This window comes from Melanerpes formicivorus, unplaced genomic scaffold, assembly GCF_026170545.1.
Source record: "Melanerpes formicivorus ecotype bairdi unplaced genomic scaffold, bMelFor1.0.p_v2 SCAF_33, whole genome shotgun sequence".
NCBI classification, from domain to species: Eukaryota; Metazoa; Chordata; class Aves; order Piciformes; family Picidae; genus Melanerpes; species Melanerpes formicivorus.
In genome coordinates, this window is record NW_027142385.1 from 7,200,668 (window position 1) to 7,218,537 (window position 17,870).

The following is a 17,870-nucleotide window of genomic DNA, read 5'->3' on the forward strand; positions in this document are numbered from 1 at the left end:
TGATCCTTGGGGTCCCTTCCAACCCTGACTGATACTGTGATACTATGATTTATGGTCCCAGCAGCCCACAGCTTCAGCATGAGCTGAGGGAGAGCAGAGGGAACAGATCTACACACAGAGGAGGAGAACTGGCATGTTGACACCAGTGCCATTTATAGTCACCCAAGAGTGAGTGGGATGAGCACTCAGCTCCACTTCAGGGAGTCACAGAATGCTTTGGGTTGGAAAGGACCTTGGAAGATCATCCAGCTCAAGCCTCCCCCCAGCCCAGGTGGCTGAAGGCCTCATCCAGCCTGGCCTTGAGCACCTCCAGGGAGGGGACATCCACAAGCTCCCAGGGTGAGCTGTTCAGTGTCTCCTCACCCTCACCACAAAGAATTTCTCCCTCCAGTCTCAGGCTGCTCTCTCCCAGCTCAAAGCCATTCCCTTTGCCCTGGCACTCCCAGCCCTTGTCACAACTCCCTCCCCAGCTCCCCTGGAGCCCCTTCAGCTACTGGAAGGCTGCTCTCAGGTCTCCCTGGAGCCTTCTGTTCTCCAGGCTGACCAGCCCCAACTCTCTCAGCCTGTCCCCATAGGGGAGGTTCTCCAGCCCTGAGATCATCCTTGTGGCCTCTTCTGGACCTGCTCCAGCAGCTCTTATGGTGAGGACACAGGGACTGGATGCAGTGCTCCAGGTGTGGTCAGGCAAGAGCAGGATCAGCTCTCTGGTGCTGCTGCTCACACTGCTCTCCTCACACATTCTGCTCTCTCAGGGACAGCCTTTCCTGAGAGCTACTAACACAGAGCCACAGGATTGTTTTGGTTTGGGGAGGGGGAAACCCTTTGAGGAACAAGGAGTCCCACTCCAGCAAGCCTGGTGCCAAACTGTGGCCCTCAGCACCACACCTCTGCCTCTTTCTAACACTTCCAGGGGCAGGGACTGAACCCCCTCCCTGGGCAGCCTGTTGCAGGGTCTGGGACCCCTTTCATGTCTCTGCACTACCTGCCTTTAGGGCAGTTCTTACTGGAGGAGGGTTTCTTCCCTCTCCTTGGGGGGGAGGAAGAGATTGAGCAGATGAGCTTCTCACCATACTGAGCCATCTCCTTCATCAGCATGCAGATGCTTCCCACCACTTGTGGGTCATGGAAGTGCAGGTGGGAGGTGGCTTTGAGCAGGTGTATTCCACTGCCTCCAGGATCAGTTACCAGCCTCAAAGCTGCTACCTCTGAAAGAGAGACAAACACTGCTGGGCAGCTGCAGACTGCATCACCTCCTTCCCCCTGCCCTGCTCCACCTGGCAGCTGTGTGACACTTCCAGGAAGCCAGTCCCATTACTTGCACTGTATCTAAAAGCTCTCCTGAACCCCAGAATGGCTCAAGTGGGAAGGGACCTCTGAGGGTATCTGCTCCAGCCTCCCCACCATGGGCAGGGACACCTTGCAATTACACTCAGCTGCTCAAGGCCTCACCCAACCTGGCCCTGAACACCCCCAGGCAGGAGGCAGCCACAGCCTCCCAGGCAGCCTGTGCCAGAGCCTCACCACCCTCCTGCTGAAGAACTTCTTCCCCAGCTCCACTCTAACCCTGCTCTGCCTCAGCTTCAACCCATTCCCCCTTGGCCTGGCTCTCAACACCCTGATGAAAAGCTCCCCCTGGATCCTTCTCCAGGCTGCACACCCCCAGCTCCCTCAGCCTGTCCTCACTAGAGCTGCTCCAGCTCTTGGATCATCCTTGTGGCCTCCTCTGGCCTCACTCCAGCAGCTCTGTGTCCTGCTGCTGCTGGAGACACCAGAACTGGAGGCAGGATTGGAGGTGAGGTCTCAGCAGAGCAGAATCCCCTCTCTTGCCCACTGCTGAAGCTTATGTGGCCAGCCAGTGGCCAGCTGCACAGCTGGCACTGCCATGCAGGGCCACAGTGACACTGCAGTGTCTGGTTTCACTTTGAGCTCTGCCTTTTTGCAGCTCATGACCACCACAAACCAACCCCAGGAGCTACTGAGAGGTCAGACTGCACTGATCTGCTCCTCAGACACACACTGGGTGCCACAGGAAGAAACCCCAACCCTCACACCTTCAGTGGCACTGTTTCCTCTTCCAGTCCTGCAAGAGGAGATCACCTCAGCAGAGCAGATGTCAATCCAATCTCACTGTGAGCTTCTGAACTATCCAGACCCCCACCCCCACACTTCTGAGCTGCTCTGCAGCTAGTGAGAACTGCTGAATGGTACCAGAGAGCCTCAGAAGGCTTGCCAAGGCCAGGCAGGCACTCTTCACCAGCACTGCTCTCCCTGGGTGCTCCCTGAGTGCATCCAGCAGCAGCACAGTCAGGGGCTCCAATTCATCTTCACCAAGGCACCCTGTAAAAGGCAAAGCCCCAAAACATTCCATCAGCCTCCTGTTGCCCAGAGCCCCTTCACCAGGCCATGACAGTGAAGAAAGGACACAGGGGAAATCCTGTCACAGCCAAAGAGAGACCCAGGGAGGTCTTAGCATGAGCTGGTCCAGGGCTCTACCTCTCTGACAGATCTATGCCAAGATTCCCTCCCAGTCTCCAAGCCAAAAGGGATGGAGAGTCCTGAACACTACCTGGTGCTGGTGGGGGCTAGAAAGGAGATTGCTCAGCTCTTGCTAGGGGAAGGAGGGCAGGAGCACAGGGCAGTAGGTGAACACAGCATCACTATCAGCATCACTAAGGTTGGAATAGACCTCCAAGATGATCAAGTCCAACCCAAGGCAGTGTCCTCCCAGGAGGAGGCAATGAAGACAAAGCAGTACAGAAGGATGAGCTTGAGAGCACAGGTCCATGAGAACCAAGCAGCTCTGCACTCTGGAGCACTGCTCCCAGTTCCCAAATGGCATCAAGCCAAACCTCTCAGTGCACCTTGTGCTCAAGGGAGCAACCCAAATAGGACTCTTGGGCTTAACTGATAAGCCCCAGATCAAATCCTGCCTCTGCACAGGGCTCCTGTGGCTGCTCAGCCTCACACAGCCCATCTGCACTACCTGGGCAGCCAATTGCTCATTGCTCAGGAGCTAAGAGCTCATCCACAATAGCTTGACCAGGGAGGGGAGGAGCAAGAGCAGGGCAGAGTGGCAGGAGAGGATGCAAGTCCCTAACTCTGCTGCCACCTGCAGAGCCTGCTAAGGCCAGGCAGCCTGGCTGGGGAGGATCCCCACCGACAGAGCCGGCTGGCAGACTCCTCTGTGCACAGGGGAGGAGAGGACTGGCAAAACACACCTTGGAGTGAGAGTGCCCACAGGGCAGAGCAGGCAGACTCAGCCACTGCTCCATTCTGGAGGTGCTCTTGCAGGACTGCAGAGGTCACAGGGACAGCACCTTCCAGCAGGGCTTGGTCTGTGTTCTCTGAGCACAGCAAAGAGGGAAGAGAGTTATTTCATCAAGCAACCAGATCCCAGGCAGGCTGAAAGTCAGATTGTGTCAGTGAGAGCACTGGAGCTCTGCAGTTGTTGCTTTAACAGGAACAAAAGCAGGGGGAAAGGACCCAAACCAGACCAAACCAAACCTTACAGGCCCAACAGTGAAGCTCATGACAGAGCTGAGCTGCTCCAGGAGGTCATTTCCTTGGCCATCTAAATTACACAAAGGGCTCACAGCAAGCAGCCTCCCAAAGTAACCTTAGAGAGGTTTAGGGCTGAGGAGGGATGTTTAGCTGCTCACAGAAGTCAAACTGGGAGGTTGGTGAACAGAGGGAGCTAAAGCCAGCAGGCACATCCTGTGCTTCCAGATTCTCCTGGGGATGACAGCTCCTCAGCTCTGCAAGAGCCATCACAGGCTGGCAGGGATCTCAAGGGTCATCTGCTCCAACCTCCCTGCTGTGGGCAGGGACACCTCTCAGCTGCTCAAGGCCTCAGCCAAGCTGGCCTTCAACACCTCTAGGGAGGCAGCAGCCACAGCCTCCCTGGGCAGCCTGGGCCAGAGTCTCACCACCCTAAAATGAAGAGCTTCTTGCTCAGCTCCACTCTAACCCTGCTCTGCCTCAGCTTCAAACCATTCCCCCTGGGCCTGGCTCCAGACACCCTCAGTAGAAGTCATAGTTTAGTTTCATAGTTTCATTCAGGGTTGGAAGGGACCACAAGGATCATCTAGTTCCAACCCCCCTGCCATGGGCAGGGACACCCCACACTAGATCAGCCTGGCCAGAGCCTCATCCAGCCTGGGCTTAAACACCTCCAGGGACAGGGCCTCGACCACCTCCCTGCACAACCCATTCCAGGGCTTCACCACTCTCATGGGGAAGAACTTCCTCCTCACCTCCAGCCTGAATCTCCCCACCTCCAGCTTCATTCCATTCCCCCTAGTCCTATCACTACCTGAGATCCTGAGCAGTCCCTCCCCAGCCTTCCTGTAGCCCCCTTCAGATCCTGGAAGGCCACAATGAGGTCACCTGGGAGCCTTCTCTTCTCCAGACTGAACAGCCCCAACTCCTTCAGTCTGTCCTCACAGCAGAGCAGCTCCAGCCCTCTGATCATCCTCCTGGCCCTTCTCTGGACACCTTCCAGCACCTCCAGATCCCTCTTGTAATAGGGGCTCCAGAACTGGAGGCAGGACTCCAGGTGGGGTCTCAGCAGAGCTGAGCAGAGGGGGAGGATCACCTCCCTCGACCTGCTGGCCACACTTCTCCTGATGCAGCCCAGGATCTGATTGGCTTTGTGGGCTGCAAGAGCACATTGAGAGCTCCTGGTGAGCTTTTTGTCCACCAGCACCCCCAAGTCTCTCTCCTCAGGGCTGCTTTCCAGCCAGTCACTGCCCAGCCTGGATTTGTGCCTGGGATTGCCTCGACCCAGATGCAGGACCCTGCCCTTGCTCTTGTTGAAGCTCATGAGGTTGGCTTGTGCCCAGCTCTGCAGCCTGTCCAGCTCCCTCTGGATGGATCCCTTCCCTCCAGCTGTCTGCTGCACCACACAGCTTGGTGTCATCAGCAAACTTGCTGAGGGTGCACTCAATGCCACTGTCCATGTCCCCCACAAAGATGTTGAATAAGACAGGTCCCAGGACTCTCTCTGCAGCCTCCCTGCAGGATCCCTTCAGGTACTGGAAGGCAGCTCTGAGGTCCCCCCTGGAATCTTTTCTCCTCCAGGCTGCACAGCCCCAGCTCCCTCAGCCTGTGCTCCCAGCAGAGCTGCTCCAGCCCTTGGAGCATCTTTGTGGCCTCCTCTGGCCTCACTCCAGCAGCTCTGTGTCCTTCTTCTGGGGACACCAGGACTGGAGGTGAGGTCTCAGCTGAGCAGAGCCAAGGGGCAGAATCCCTTCTCTTGCCCTGCAGCCCAGCACACAGCTGCCTCTGGGCTGCAGGAGGGCACTGCTGGCTCCTGGGGAGCCACTCAGCTATCAGCATCCCCAAATCTTCCTTCAGAGCAGCTCTCAACCTACTCTGAGCATGCTACAGAAGCAAATGCCCTGTAAAGCTCCCAACATGGTCTCACCAGAAGGGGTCAGCTCAAGCATCCCTCCTGGCTCTGCTCTCCAGCCCTGGGGGATGCTGCTGGTTTGCTGCCAAGGCCATGGCAGGAGCAGAGTTGCCACCCTGGCAATCACATTCCTTTGGGCACAGCAGTCTCCAGGAGATGTTCAGATCTAGCCCAGCTGTGCCAAGGGAGGTGAGGCACAAGGCACTAAGCTGCTGGTAATCCCAACTGCTATCCTGAGAGCCAGCAGGCTGCCTGCACTGCACTGCCCCTGCTGAGGGCAGAGCCAGGAGCAGCTGACTGCCAGCCCAGACAGCACCCTCTGCACTCTGGCACTCTTCAGAAGCCAGCTCCTGGCCTGAGCAGTCACAGGGCTGTGAGGAAGTGTCACCAAAAGGCTGCCAGACAGCCTGCACTCATCTCTCACTTCCTCTCCTTTAAATCTGGATGGCTTCAAGTTCCTCTGGGAGTGCTCTGGGAGAGCAATCCACAATGGGAGAGGAGAGAAACACTCCAGCCCCAGCAGCAGCTCCATTGAGCTCCATTAGGCACAATACCTGCTGCCACCCAGTCCCATGAGCCCAGGCACAATGCCTGCTGTGTTCTGCTCACCACTCACAGCCAGGCTCCAGAGAACCCCACAGCAGGAGAGGCAAATCTCCTGGTTGGGAAGGAAAGTTCTCACAGCTGAGAGAAGGTCTGGGATGACTCCAACTCTCCAGAGACTCTCTGCAGCAGTATCTGAAACAGAGAACAAAGAGTTCCTTGGGATCTGCTCCTGTGTGTGTCCCTCTCACTGTGCTCCCCACAGAGAGCAGCAGCAGCGACTGAGGGGGTGGTAAAGCAGTAGCAGGACACCATCAGCTGGACAAAGAGAGCAAGCCAGACCCAAACCTTCCCTAAGATGCAGCAAGCACAGCCCTGAGCACTTCCAACCCTTTCAGAGGGCTCCTGCCCCATCCCTTCCCCTTACACCTCTGAAATGCATAGGGCAGGAACTGGGAGGGTGCTGAGAGCCTGGCACAGGCTGCCCAGGGAGATGGTGGTGGTGGAAGCCTCAGCCCTGGAGGTGTTTGCAGCCAGGCTGGAGGTGGCTGTGAGCAACCTGCTGCAGTGTGAGCTGGCCATGGCCATGGCAGGGGGTTGGAACTGGCTGAGCCTTGAGCTCCCTTCCAGCCCTATTAACCTAAGCCCTGCAAGCAGCCACATCTCACTGAAGTCACAACTTCTGCATTACACAGAGCCACAGAATGCTTTGGGTTGGAAGGGACCCCCCAGAAGTCATCAGTCCCAAGGTCCCTGCATTGAGCAGGGACATCCTCCCCTAGAGCCAGCTGCTCAGAGCCTTCCCAAGCCTGACCTTGACTATTGGGTTATAGAAGCAGAAACCCAAGGACACTGCCCCCCAGTGAACAGGAGACTCACCACTGGTTGCCATCATCATCAACAGCCTGGAGGCCAAGGAGATCAGCTCTTCCTTCTCAGAGTGTCTCCTCATTGTCCCCACCAGGGAGCTGATCACAGCCTCATCCAGGGGCATCACCACATCCTGCTCCAGGGCTGGCAGGAGTCAGCATTTCCACACCAAAGAGACCAAAGAGAAGTATTTCAGTGCAGCCTGGAGCTCCTGCTGGCATCCCCTAGCAGCAGAGAGAAGCTGAGCTTCCCTTTCCCTGAAACAATTCCTCCTGTTCCCAAGCCTGCAGCACTCCCAGGTGTCACAGGGGTACAAGTGGCAAGCAAGTGACAGCAGGGATCATGCAGGAAGCTGCACCACCCCTGGGATGGTCTGAAATGCAAACAGAACACTGAGCCTCTCATTCCATAGCATCAGCTGGTTGTTCTGCTTGGAGAAAGAGCTTTAAAGATCATCAAGCCCAACCCTTCCCTACCTCTGCCCAGTCTGGTGCCAAACCATGGCCCTCAGCACCAGGCAGCTGGTGGCAGCCTCATGCCTGGAGGTGTTTGCAGCCAGGCTGGAGGTGGCTGTGAGCAACCTGCTGTGGTGTGAGGTGTCCCTGCCCATGGCAGGGGGTTGGGACTGGCTGAGCCTTCAGGTCCCTTCCAGCCCTGACACTTCTGTGATCATCAAGTCCAATCACTAACTCTGCCATGCCTGGTGCCAAACCATGGCCCTCAGCACCAAGATTTCTGCAGTTTGGTAACACCACACAGCAGGAAAACAAACTTGGTAGCTTGGGGTCAGCAGCTTGCATCTAAAAACCAAGCCCAGCACAGCACTGCAGAGCCACAGAATCATTCAGCCTGGAAGAGACCCTTGGGAACACCAAGTCCAACCATGACCCCAACCCTACAGAGTTCACCAAATCACAGAGCTGGCAGGGCTGGAAGGGAGCTCAAGGCTCAGCCAGCTCCAACCCCCTGCCATGGCCAGGGACACCTCACACCACAGCAGGTTGCTCACAGCCACCTCCAGCCTGGCTGCAAACACCTCCAGGCAGGAGGCTGCCACCACCTCCCTGGGCAGCCTGTGCCAGGCTCTCACCACCCTCCTGGGGAACAACTTCTTCCTCACAGCCAATCTCAATCTCCCCACTTCTAGTTTTGCTCCATCCCCCCCAGTCCTATCCCTCCCTGACACCCTCCAAAGTCCCTCCCCAGCTTTCCTGGAGCCCCCTGCAGATCCTGGAAGGCCACAATGAGGTCTCCTCAGAGCCTTCTCCTTTCCAGCCTGCACAGCCCCAACTCCCTCAGTCTGTCCTCACAGGAGCTCAGCTCCAGCCCTCTGCTCCTCCTCCTGGCCTTTCTCTGGACACCTTCCAGCACCTCCAGCTCCTTCCTGTGCTAGGGGCTCCAGAACTGGACACAGAGCTCCAGGTGAGGTCTCAGCAGAGCAGAGGGGGAGAATCCCCTCCCAGGCCCTGCTGGCCACACTTTTGCTGCAGCCCAGGCTGTGCCAGCCATGTCTGCTAGCCCTGAGGAAAGTCCCTGGGAACCCAGACTCTTATTAAAGCTGCTTACATCCCTCTAGCACTTCAAATTTAGCCCCTGCAGCCATTCCTGAAGCCATTTCAAACCTCATCTGCCACATCTGACTTCACAAAAGAGGCTGCATCACCCCAGGAGAAGTTGGAAGGCTCAGGACTGTACCTTGACTAAGGATTTGAAGCAGCAACCTGCAGCCATCTACTTGTAACTGCAGAGAGCCCAGATGAGTCCTCATGGCACAGGTGGTCAGCTCTGTCAGTGTCAGCAGGTAGGGAAAGGCTGCAGCAGGGAGAGGAAACCATTTGAGATGCTCAGTGGGGATCTGTGCTCCAAGTGTTGCAGCCCCAGGGAGATCTGAGGCCCTGTGGGTGATGTGCCAGGGCTGAGCAACATTCTTGCAGCAAAGAGAACAAAAGGCAAGCAGGGATGGAGCAATGCAGAGGAGATTCTGTAGGCTCTGGGGGAAGTCTCATTAAAGGCAGCTCTGCAAGGCTGTGCAGGCCAAGAGCAGCCAGCAGCTTCCTCTTGAAGCCACAGGGGCACTGCTCACTGGTCCCACAGCAAGTTGTGGGGCAGAAGATTGTGCATGAGCCCACAGCCATGCTGCTCAGGACCTGGGGAGGGAAGTATTGCACCAGGGCTCCTGGATTGAGGAGGAGCTTGAGCTTTTGGGGTAGCTCACACAGCTACTGAGTGCATCCACAGCTGTCAGGGAAGACAGGATGGGGTTAGGGATCCATCCTGAGCACCCTCAGAGGTGTGAGCATCAGTCACAGCAAGCTGTGGGGCAGAGATGCCAAACAGGTGTGCAAGGCCTTGTGCTGCTGTCAGTAGGCTTGACTGAGGATCACAAACAGCACAGAGCTGTCAGGGTTGGAAGGGACCTCAAGGCTCAGCCAGTTCCCCAAGGCTCAGCCAGTCCCAACCCCCTGCCATGGCCAGGGACCCCTCACACCACAGCAGGTTGCTCACAGCCACATCCAGCCTGGCTGCAAACACCTCCAGGGCTGAGGCTGCCACCACCTCCCCGGGCAGCCTGTACCAGGACCCTTTCCTGTCCCAAGATCCTTTCAGTTTGTCATTTCTAAGCAGTTTGTCATTTCTGCTGTGTTGCTGAGTAAGGATTTCTGCAGGAGCAGAGCTGAGGACAGAGGTTAACTCAACTGAAAGCAGCAACTCCTTTTCCCCTTCTTGATGACAGCCAGGAACACCTCTGTGGTTCAACCCCTTCAAGCAGTGGCAGCTTGAAATGGCCTTTGGGCTGAACCAGCAGTGAAAGGTGTTCAGCTCCTGGGAGAAAGTGAAGCCTTCACACAGAGCTTTACTAGCCACAGAGCTGCCTTTTGCTTCAGTCTTGCCCTCCCAAGCTGCCTTGAGTCACTTGCCTCAGAGCTGAGTTTGCTGACTCACCTTAGCTGTCAATTAAAACACCACTAAATTGGTGCTGGGGGGGAGGCTTTCTCCAGAGCCCTTTGTGTCTGACCTCTGCTGTTCAAAAGCACTCACAAGCCCCAGCAGAGCCCCAAGTGGCCCAGTCCTGTACATCCCAAGAAGGGTAACTAGGAAGGGAGCAATTTCTTCTCACTTACTGACAGGAGAAATTGTTTCCTCTTCCCATTACCTCAGAACAGAAAGCCAGGGGAGAGCAGGATAAGCAAATGGATCAAGCACTGCCTTACCACTCTCATCCCTCACAAGGCTGGCAAGGTGCTGGATGGCTTTAGCCTGGGCTGCCTCTACCTCCTGGAAAGCCTGCATGAACTCTGCAGAAAGCAAGAGAACTCCTCTGAGCAGTGCCTACAATCACCTCAAGCAGCTCAGCTTGCTCTGGTGTGGGCAAGGTGAGAATTCATCCAGCTGGGAGCAGTGTCATTTGTGCTGCCTGAAGAGAGGATTCAAGGGAAGGAGTTCACCAGAGCAGCTGCAAAGCTTTGCCACAGCAACCACTTAGCCATGAAGGAGGGCTGTGGGTCACCCCCACAGGCTGGGCAGTGGGCAGGGGGCAGCCTGGGGACCTCTTGGGATGGGAAATCACAGCAGGGTTAAAGGCTTCAAATGCAGTATGCCAAGAGCCTCTGCAGACTAAGATATAGGAATAGAACAGACCAGGTTGGAAGAGACCTTCAAGATCATCAGGTCCAACCTCTCACCCAACACCACCCAATCAACTAACCCATGGCACCAAGCACCCCAGCAAGTCTCCTCCTGAACACCTCCAGGGATGGGGACTCCACCACCTCCCTGGGCAGCACATCCCCAGGGCCAATCTCTCTGTGTAGAACTTCTTCCTAACCTCCAGCCTAAACCTCCCCTGGCACAGCCTGAGACTGTGTCCTCTTGTTCTGGTGCTGCTTGCCTGGCAGAAGAGCCCAACCCCCACCTGGCTCCAACCTCCCTGCAGGGAGTTGCAGAGAGCAAGAAGGTCTCCCCTGAGCCTCCTCCTCTCCAGGCTAAGCAACCCCAGCTCCCTCAGCCTCTCCTCCCAGGGCTGTGCTCCAGACCCCTCCCCAGCTTTCTTGCCCTTCTCTGGACACCTTCCAGCAGCTCAACCTCCTTCCTAACCTGAGGAGCCCAGAAGTGGACACAGGACTCCAGGTGTGGCCTGAGCAGTGCTGAGCACAGGGCAGGATGAGCTCCCTGCTCCTGCTGGCCACACTCTTCCTGATGCAGGCCAGGATGCCCTTGGCCCTCTTGGCCACCTGGGCACACTGCAGGCTCATGTTCAGCCTACCATCAACCACTACCCCCAGGTCCCTCTCTGCCTGGCTGCTCTCAGCCACTCTGCCCCCAGCCTGCAGCACTGCCTGGGGTTGCTGTGGCCAATGTGCAGCACCTGGCACTTGGATGTGTTCAGTCTCATGCTCTTGGACCCTGCCCCTGTGTCCAGCCTGGCAAGGAGCAGATCCTTTGCTGGCTTCACAGAGTGGTAGGAGTTGGAAGGGACCTCCAGAGATCACCCACTCCAACCCCCCTGGCCAGAGCAGGATCACCCAGGGCAGGTCACACAGGAACACATCCAGGCAGGCTTTGAAAGCCTCCAGACCAAGGAGACTCCACCACCTCCCTGGGCAGCCTGCTCCAGGGCTCCAGCAGCCTCACAGTCAAGAGGTTTCTCCTCATGCTGAGGAGGAGCCTCCTGTGCTCCAGCTTGTGCCAGGGGTTTATTTCCTGGGGGGGGGGGGGAGGAAAAAATACCACCATGAAGCTGATTCTCCTTATTACCCACAACACTTGCAATTCCTCCTTCAAGGAGCACATCAATGACTGAGGGAGGCAAAGTCTTCTTCAGCCTCACTGCAGAGGCCTCAGCAGCAGCCAAACACTTCCTAATGAATGGGACATCAGTCAGCTCCCTGGAACAAGGAGGCAAGAGCAGCACCCAGTCAGAGCTGGTGAGTTACAGAGGCAAATGATTCCCCAGGCTCTTTTTTCAGCCCCAGTTTGGTCTCACAAGCTGATGGATGATATTTCACTGAAGGCTGGGTTAGCTTTGACAGAACCTGAGCAACTCCCTTCAGACTCATGAGAGAGCCTTACCCATGAGCAAGCCAGGCTGAGGCTCCAAGCTCATGGCTTGTGAAATGGGGTGGGAGGGAACTAGGCCCAAAAGAGCATCTCCCAAGTCTGAGAGCCCACTGCTGAATGAGCAGCAGCTACCTGCCCTCAAGGAAGCACTTTGTGAGGCACTGAGGTCACTCTCACAACCCCCCCCCACACAGACCCAGAATGGCTTAGAGTTGGAAGGGACCTTAAAGATCACCCAGTCCCAAAGCTCCTTCCAACAGCAGCCACCACTCCCACTTCTCTGGGTGGAGGGCAAGAAATGAAGAGAGAGCTTCCAGAACTCACTCTGCTGTGGGCCTCCTGCTGGGCTCAGCCTGCAGCATGGAGCACAGGACTGGCAGCAAAGGCAAGGAGCTGCTGTCTCCACTCTGCAGCAGTGCCAGGACTCCCTCCAGCTGGCCAGGACCCTCTCTGATACCCTGCAGCACTGAGGTTATCTCTTCTGCCTGCAAGGAGTGCAGGGTCAGAGGAGCTGCCACACAGACAGCCTGGAGGTGTTTGCACACAATCACTGAACATCAGGGGTTGGAAGGGACTTCAAGAGACTGAGTCCAACCCCCCCTGCCAGAGCAGGGTCACCCAGGGCAGGGCACACAGGAACACAGCCAGGGGAGTTTGGAATGTCTCCAGAGCAGGAGACTCTGCAGCCTCTCTGGGCAGCCTGCCCCAGGGCTCTGCCATCCTCACACTGACAAAGTTCTCCTTTCTGTTCTCTGCTCCACCTTGCCCCCACTGCCCCTTGTCCTGTCCTTGGCCATCCCTGAGCAGAGCCTGGCTCCAGCCCTGCACATCTTTATCCCCAGCAATGAGGGCAGCCCTCAGGCTGCTCTGCTCCCAGCTCCCTCAGCCTGTGCTCCCAGGGAGATGTTCCACTGCCTGCAGCAGCTTTGTGGCTCTGTGCTGAACTCTCAAGCAGTTCCCTGAGGACCTTCTTGAACTGAGGGGCTCAGAACTGGACACAATACTCCAGCTGTGGCCTGAGCAGGGCAGAGTAGAGAGGGGAAGGAGAACCTCTCTGGACCAAACTCACCCCACCCCTCCTAGTGCCATTTGCAATCCATGATGCAAGACCATTACATACATCCAGGAGGAAGCAGGTCAGCAGGTCAAGCAGGACACAGCCTAGGGACCAGATGTCAGATTTCTCAGTAAAAGCAGCCACAGATGCTTCTGGAGCCATCCAGGCCTTGCTACCTGGTGAAGAACCAGAGTGACATGGCTGACAGCAGGCTGGACACAGCTCCCCCGTGCACATGCACCACCTGCAGGGAATGGCTTCACATCCAAAACTGATGTGGAGATATTCAGAGATTAATCACTTGGCACTGCTGAGAGGCCACAAAAGGCTAAGGAACACACTTGGCCTGATGAACAGCTTCCTGGGATGCTGCTGCCCAGGCCTGCAGCTGAAGAGGGCTCCCCCTGGGCCTGTCTCAGAGCTCCCAGACTTCCAGGTATTGCTAGCTTCCAGCTGTGAGCCCAATTAAAGCTGCAGCAACTGCCCCATGCTATCCCATGCACAGCTCAGAAGGCAAAGAGCACAACATGGAGAAGGAGAGGGAAGATCCTTTGTTCCTCTGTGATGTTTCTGAGTCTCACAGTATCACCAAGGTTGGAAAGGACCTCAAGGATCATAGAGTCCAACCCATCAACACAGATCTCATGGCTCCAAGTGCCACATCCAATCCCCTCCTGAATACCTCCAGGGATGGGGACTCCACCACCCCCCTGGGCAGCACATCCCAATGGCCAACAACTCTCTCTGGGAAGAACTTTCTCCTCACCTCCAGCCTAAACCTCCCCTGGCACAGCTTGAGACTGTGTCCTCTTGTTCTGGTGCTGCTTGCCTGGGAGAAGAGACCAACCCCCTCCTGGCTACAACCTCCCTGCAGGGAGTTGTAGAGGGCAATGAGGTCACCCCTGAGCCTCCTCTTCTCCAGGCTAAGCAACCCCAGCTCCCTCAGCCTCTCCTCCCAGGGCTGTGCTCCAGACCCCTCCCCAGCTTTCTTGCCCTTCTCTGGACACCTTCAAGTCTCTCAATGTCCTTCTTAAACTGAGGGGCCCAGAACAGGATACAGGACTCCAGGTGTGGCCTAACCAAAGCAGAGTCCAGGGGCACAATGAGCTCCCTGCTCCTGCTGGCCACACTCTTCCTAATGCAGGCCAGGATGCTCTTGGCCCTCTTGGCCACCTGGGCACACTGCTGGCTCATGTTCAGGCAGCTGTCAATCAGCACCCCCAGGTCCCTCTCTGCCTGGCTGCTCTCAGCCACTCTGCCCCCAGCCTGTAGCTCTGCCTGGGGTTGCTGTGGCCAAAGTGCAGCCCCTGGCACTGGGACTTGTTGAATGCCATCCTGTTGGGCTCTGCCCATCTGCCCAGCCTGTCCAGGTCCCTCTGCAGAGCCTCTCCTGCCCTCTAACTGACCAACATCTGCCCCCAGCTTGCTGTCATCTGCAGACTTGCTGCTGACTGACTCGACCCCCTCACCCAGATCATCAATGAAGATGTTCAAGAGGCTGGGGCCCAGCACTGCTCCCTGGGGCACAGCACTGGTGCCTGGCTGCCAGCTGGCTGTGGCACCATTCACCACCACTCTCTGGGCTCAGCCTCCAGCCAGTTCCTAACCCAGCACAGAGTGTAGTGGCCCAAGCCACAGGCTGACAGTATCACAGAATGGGAGGGGTTGGAAGGGACCTCTGGAGATCATCAAGTCCAACCCCCCCTGCCAAGACAAGGCCACCCAGGGCAGGTCAAACAGGAACCAAGATCCACCATGACTGAAGCTCTTACAAATGAAGTTTAAAGCAAACAAAAACAGCCCAAACACCTACTTTCTGCCACTCTCCTCTTCCATTTCATCTCATCTCTCATAAGTGTTTCTGTGCTGAAGTCACTGAGCATGAAGGATGCTTCCCCAGCCACAAGGATGTTGGATGGCTTGAGATTTCTGCAACACAAATGTTCTCTGTCAGCCTGGGAGAGCAGGAAGCCCCAGGGTCCAGCACCTTAACACATCAGAAGGGTTGGAGGCTTATGAAAATCATGGAATGGTTTGGGTTGGAAGGGACCTCAAAGATCATTCAGCTCCTGCCCCAGGCAGGGACACCTCCCACCAGCCCAGCTCGCTCAAGGCCTCAGCCAGCCTGGCCTTGAACTCCTCCAGGGAGGGAGGGAGCAGCCATAACCTCCCTGGGCAGCCTGGACACCAATATTTCAGCACATTCAAAGCAGCAGAGAGAACATCTCCTTCAGGTGAGAGAATTCCAGATCAAACTCAAAAACTAGATAACTACAGAATAAACCAGGCTGGAAAAGAGCTCTGAGATCATCCAGTCCAGGCTAGCACCCAGCACCATCTGATCAACTCAACCACAGCACCAAGGGCCTCAGCCAGGCTCTTCCTGAACACCTCCAGGGATGGGGACTCCACCACCTCCCTGGGCAGCACATTCCCATGGCCAATCTCTCTTCCTGTGAGGAATTTCTTCCTCACCTCCAGCCTAAACCTCCCCTGGCACAGCCTGAGACCGTGTCCTCTTGTTCTGGTGCTGGCTGCCTGGGAGAAGAGACCAACCCCCACCTGGCTACAACCTCCCTTCAGCCTCTCCTCCCAGGGCTGTGCTCCAGACCCCTCCCCAGCTCTGTTGCCCTTCTCTGGACACTTTCCAACATCTCAACCTCCTTCCTAACCTGAGGAGCCCAGAACTGGACACAGGACTCAAGGTGTGGCCTGAGCAGTGCTGAGCACAGGGCAGGATGAGCTCCCTGCTCCTGCTGGCCACACTGTTCCTGATGCAGGCCAGGATGCCCTTGGCCTTCTTGCCCACCTGGGCACACTGCAGGCTCATGTTCAGCCTACCATCACCCAGCACCCCCAGGTCCCTCTCTGCCTGGCTGCTCTCAGCCCCTCTGCCCCCAGCCTGTAGCACTGCCTGGGGTTGCTGTGGCCAATGTGCAGCACCTGGCACTTGGATGTGTTCAATCTCCTGCCCTTGGCCTCTGTCCATCTGTCCAGCCTGTCCAGGTCCCTCTGCAGAGCTCTCCTACCCTCTAACAGCTCAACTCCTGCCCCCAGCTTGGTGTCATCTGCAAACTTCCTGCTGATGGACTCCATCCCCTCCTCCAGAAGCCACAGAGAACTAATCTGGAAACCAACCCCAGAACCACCTCCTGCTCTCCCTTTTGGAACAGTAAAATCCACTGCCTCTTGAGCAGCTGTGCAGAACCAGCTGGCACTGCCAGCTCCCAGCAGCCAGAGCAGGAGCTTTCTGCTCACCTGTGGAGAATGCTCTGTTTGTGTATGTAAAACAGAGCATCCACCATCTGTCCCAGGAACTTCAGGACCACCTGGGGAAGGGAACACAAACAGAATCACTTCCAAATATCTGTTGGAAGGAAGCTCCCAGCCCCACCCTTCAGCAAAACACTGAGAAGACTTTGGGGAAGTCTTGGGCAGGGGGAAGAATACAAAGGGAAGGAGATAAAAGCAGAGAGACTCTGCCCCTTGGGCCAGGTGCCTCTCCTCTCTGAGATCCTTGTTACCATCTCTGGGATTTTTTCTTTCTTCTGCCTTTTTGCCTTGATCAGAGCTGAAAGATCTCCTTGGCCTGAGTGCTGCATTACCAGGCAAAGGAACACAGAGGATATCTGGAATAAAGCAAGGTGCTCTGAGCTTTGTTTAGAATAAACCAGACCAGGTTGGAAGAGACCTTCAAGATCATCACATCCAACCCATCAACCAATCCAACCCACCCAAACAGCTAACCCATGGCACCAAGCACCCCAGCAAGTCTCCTCCTGAACACCTCCAGGGATGGGGACTCCACCACCTCCCTGGGCAGCACATTCCAAAGGGCAATCACTCTCTCTGTGTAGAACTTCTTCCTAACATCCAACCTGAACTTCCCCTGGCACAGCTTGAGACTGTGTCCTCTTGTTCTGGTGCTGCTTGCCTGGGAGAAGAGACCAACCTCTGCCTGGCTACAACCTCCCTTCAGGTAGTTGTAGAGAGTGATAAGGTCACCCCTGAGTCTCTTCTTCTGCAGGCTAAGCAACCCCAGCTCCCTCAGCCTCTCCTCCCAGGGCTGTGCTCCAGACCCCTCCCCAGCTTTCTTGCCCTTCTCTGGACACCTTCCAGCAGCTCAACCTCCTTCCTAAACTGAGGAGCCCAGAACTGGACACAGGACTCAAGGTGTGGCCTCAGCAGTGCTGAGCACAGGCCAGGATGAGCTCCCTGCTCCTGCTGGCCACACTGTTCCTGATGCAGGCCAGGATGCCCTTGGCCCTCTTGGCTGCCTGGGCACACTGCAGGCTCATGTTCAGCCTACCATCAACCAGCACCCCCAGGTCCCTCTCTGCCTGGCTGCTCTCAGCCACTCTGCCCCCAGCCTGCAGCACTGCCTGGGGTTGCTGTGGCCAATGTGCAGCACCTGGCACTTGGATGTGTTCAATCTCCTGCCCTTGGCCTCTGCCCATCTGTCCAGGTCCCTCTGCAGAGCCTCTCTGCCCTCCAGCAGATCAGCTCCTGAGCTGATGAAGCTCTCCCACAGATGACAACCTTTAGTGGCTTTTAGTAAGCCTAGAGCCTGTCTGTTGTGCTTTTGGGAGACAGAGTCACCAAGCATGCTGGCTTGCCCCACATGGCTTCAGGTAAGTCAAACACACAACCAGAAACCAACACAGACCTTGCCAGAGCACTGAGTAAGATCTGCAGGTGAGTCCCAGCACAGAGGGGGTTGGAAGGGAGCTCTGGGCATCATCCAGTCCAACCCCCTGCTCAAGCAGGGCACCCACAGCAGCTTGCCCAGGAGCACAATGGCCAGGGGTGGGGTTGGAAGCTCTGCAGAGGAGGAGACTCCACAACCTCCCTGGGCAGCCTGCTCCAGCCCTCCAGCAGCCTCACACCAAAGAATTTTCTCCTCCTGTTCAGATGGAACCTCCTGGGCTCCAC

At 56.5% G+C, this 17,870-nt stretch overlaps 1 protein-coding gene across 1 annotated transcript in view; it reads right to left on the minus strand.

Annotated features, from left to right (window-relative positions):
* ADAMTS13 (ADAM metallopeptidase with thrombospondin type 1 motif 13) overlaps positions 1-17,870 on the minus strand; it is a 59,053-nt gene that overhangs the window by 37,663 nt on the left and 3,520 nt on the right. The window contains exons 5-17 of the mRNA XM_068155911.1: positions 16,463-16,567; positions 16,197-16,267; positions 14,748-14,867; positions 13,002-13,110; positions 12,206-12,366; positions 11,579-11,709; positions 10,036-10,119; positions 8,519-8,635; positions 6,833-6,967; positions 6,020-6,148; positions 3,219-3,344; positions 2,209-2,337; positions 1,068-1,205 (exon numbers count right to left, since the gene is read on the minus strand). Coding sequence (XP_068012012.1) covers positions 1,068-1,205; positions 2,209-2,337; positions 3,219-3,344; positions 6,020-6,148; positions 6,833-6,967; positions 8,519-8,635; positions 10,036-10,119; positions 11,579-11,709; positions 12,206-12,366; positions 13,002-13,110; positions 14,748-14,867; positions 16,197-16,267; positions 16,463-16,567 — 1,555 coding nt within the window. The remainder of the gene's footprint in view (positions 1-1,067; positions 1,206-2,208; positions 2,338-3,218; positions 3,345-6,019; positions 6,149-6,832; positions 6,968-8,518; positions 8,636-10,035; positions 10,120-11,578; positions 11,710-12,205; positions 12,367-13,001; positions 13,111-14,747; positions 14,868-16,196; positions 16,268-16,462; positions 16,568-17,870) is intronic.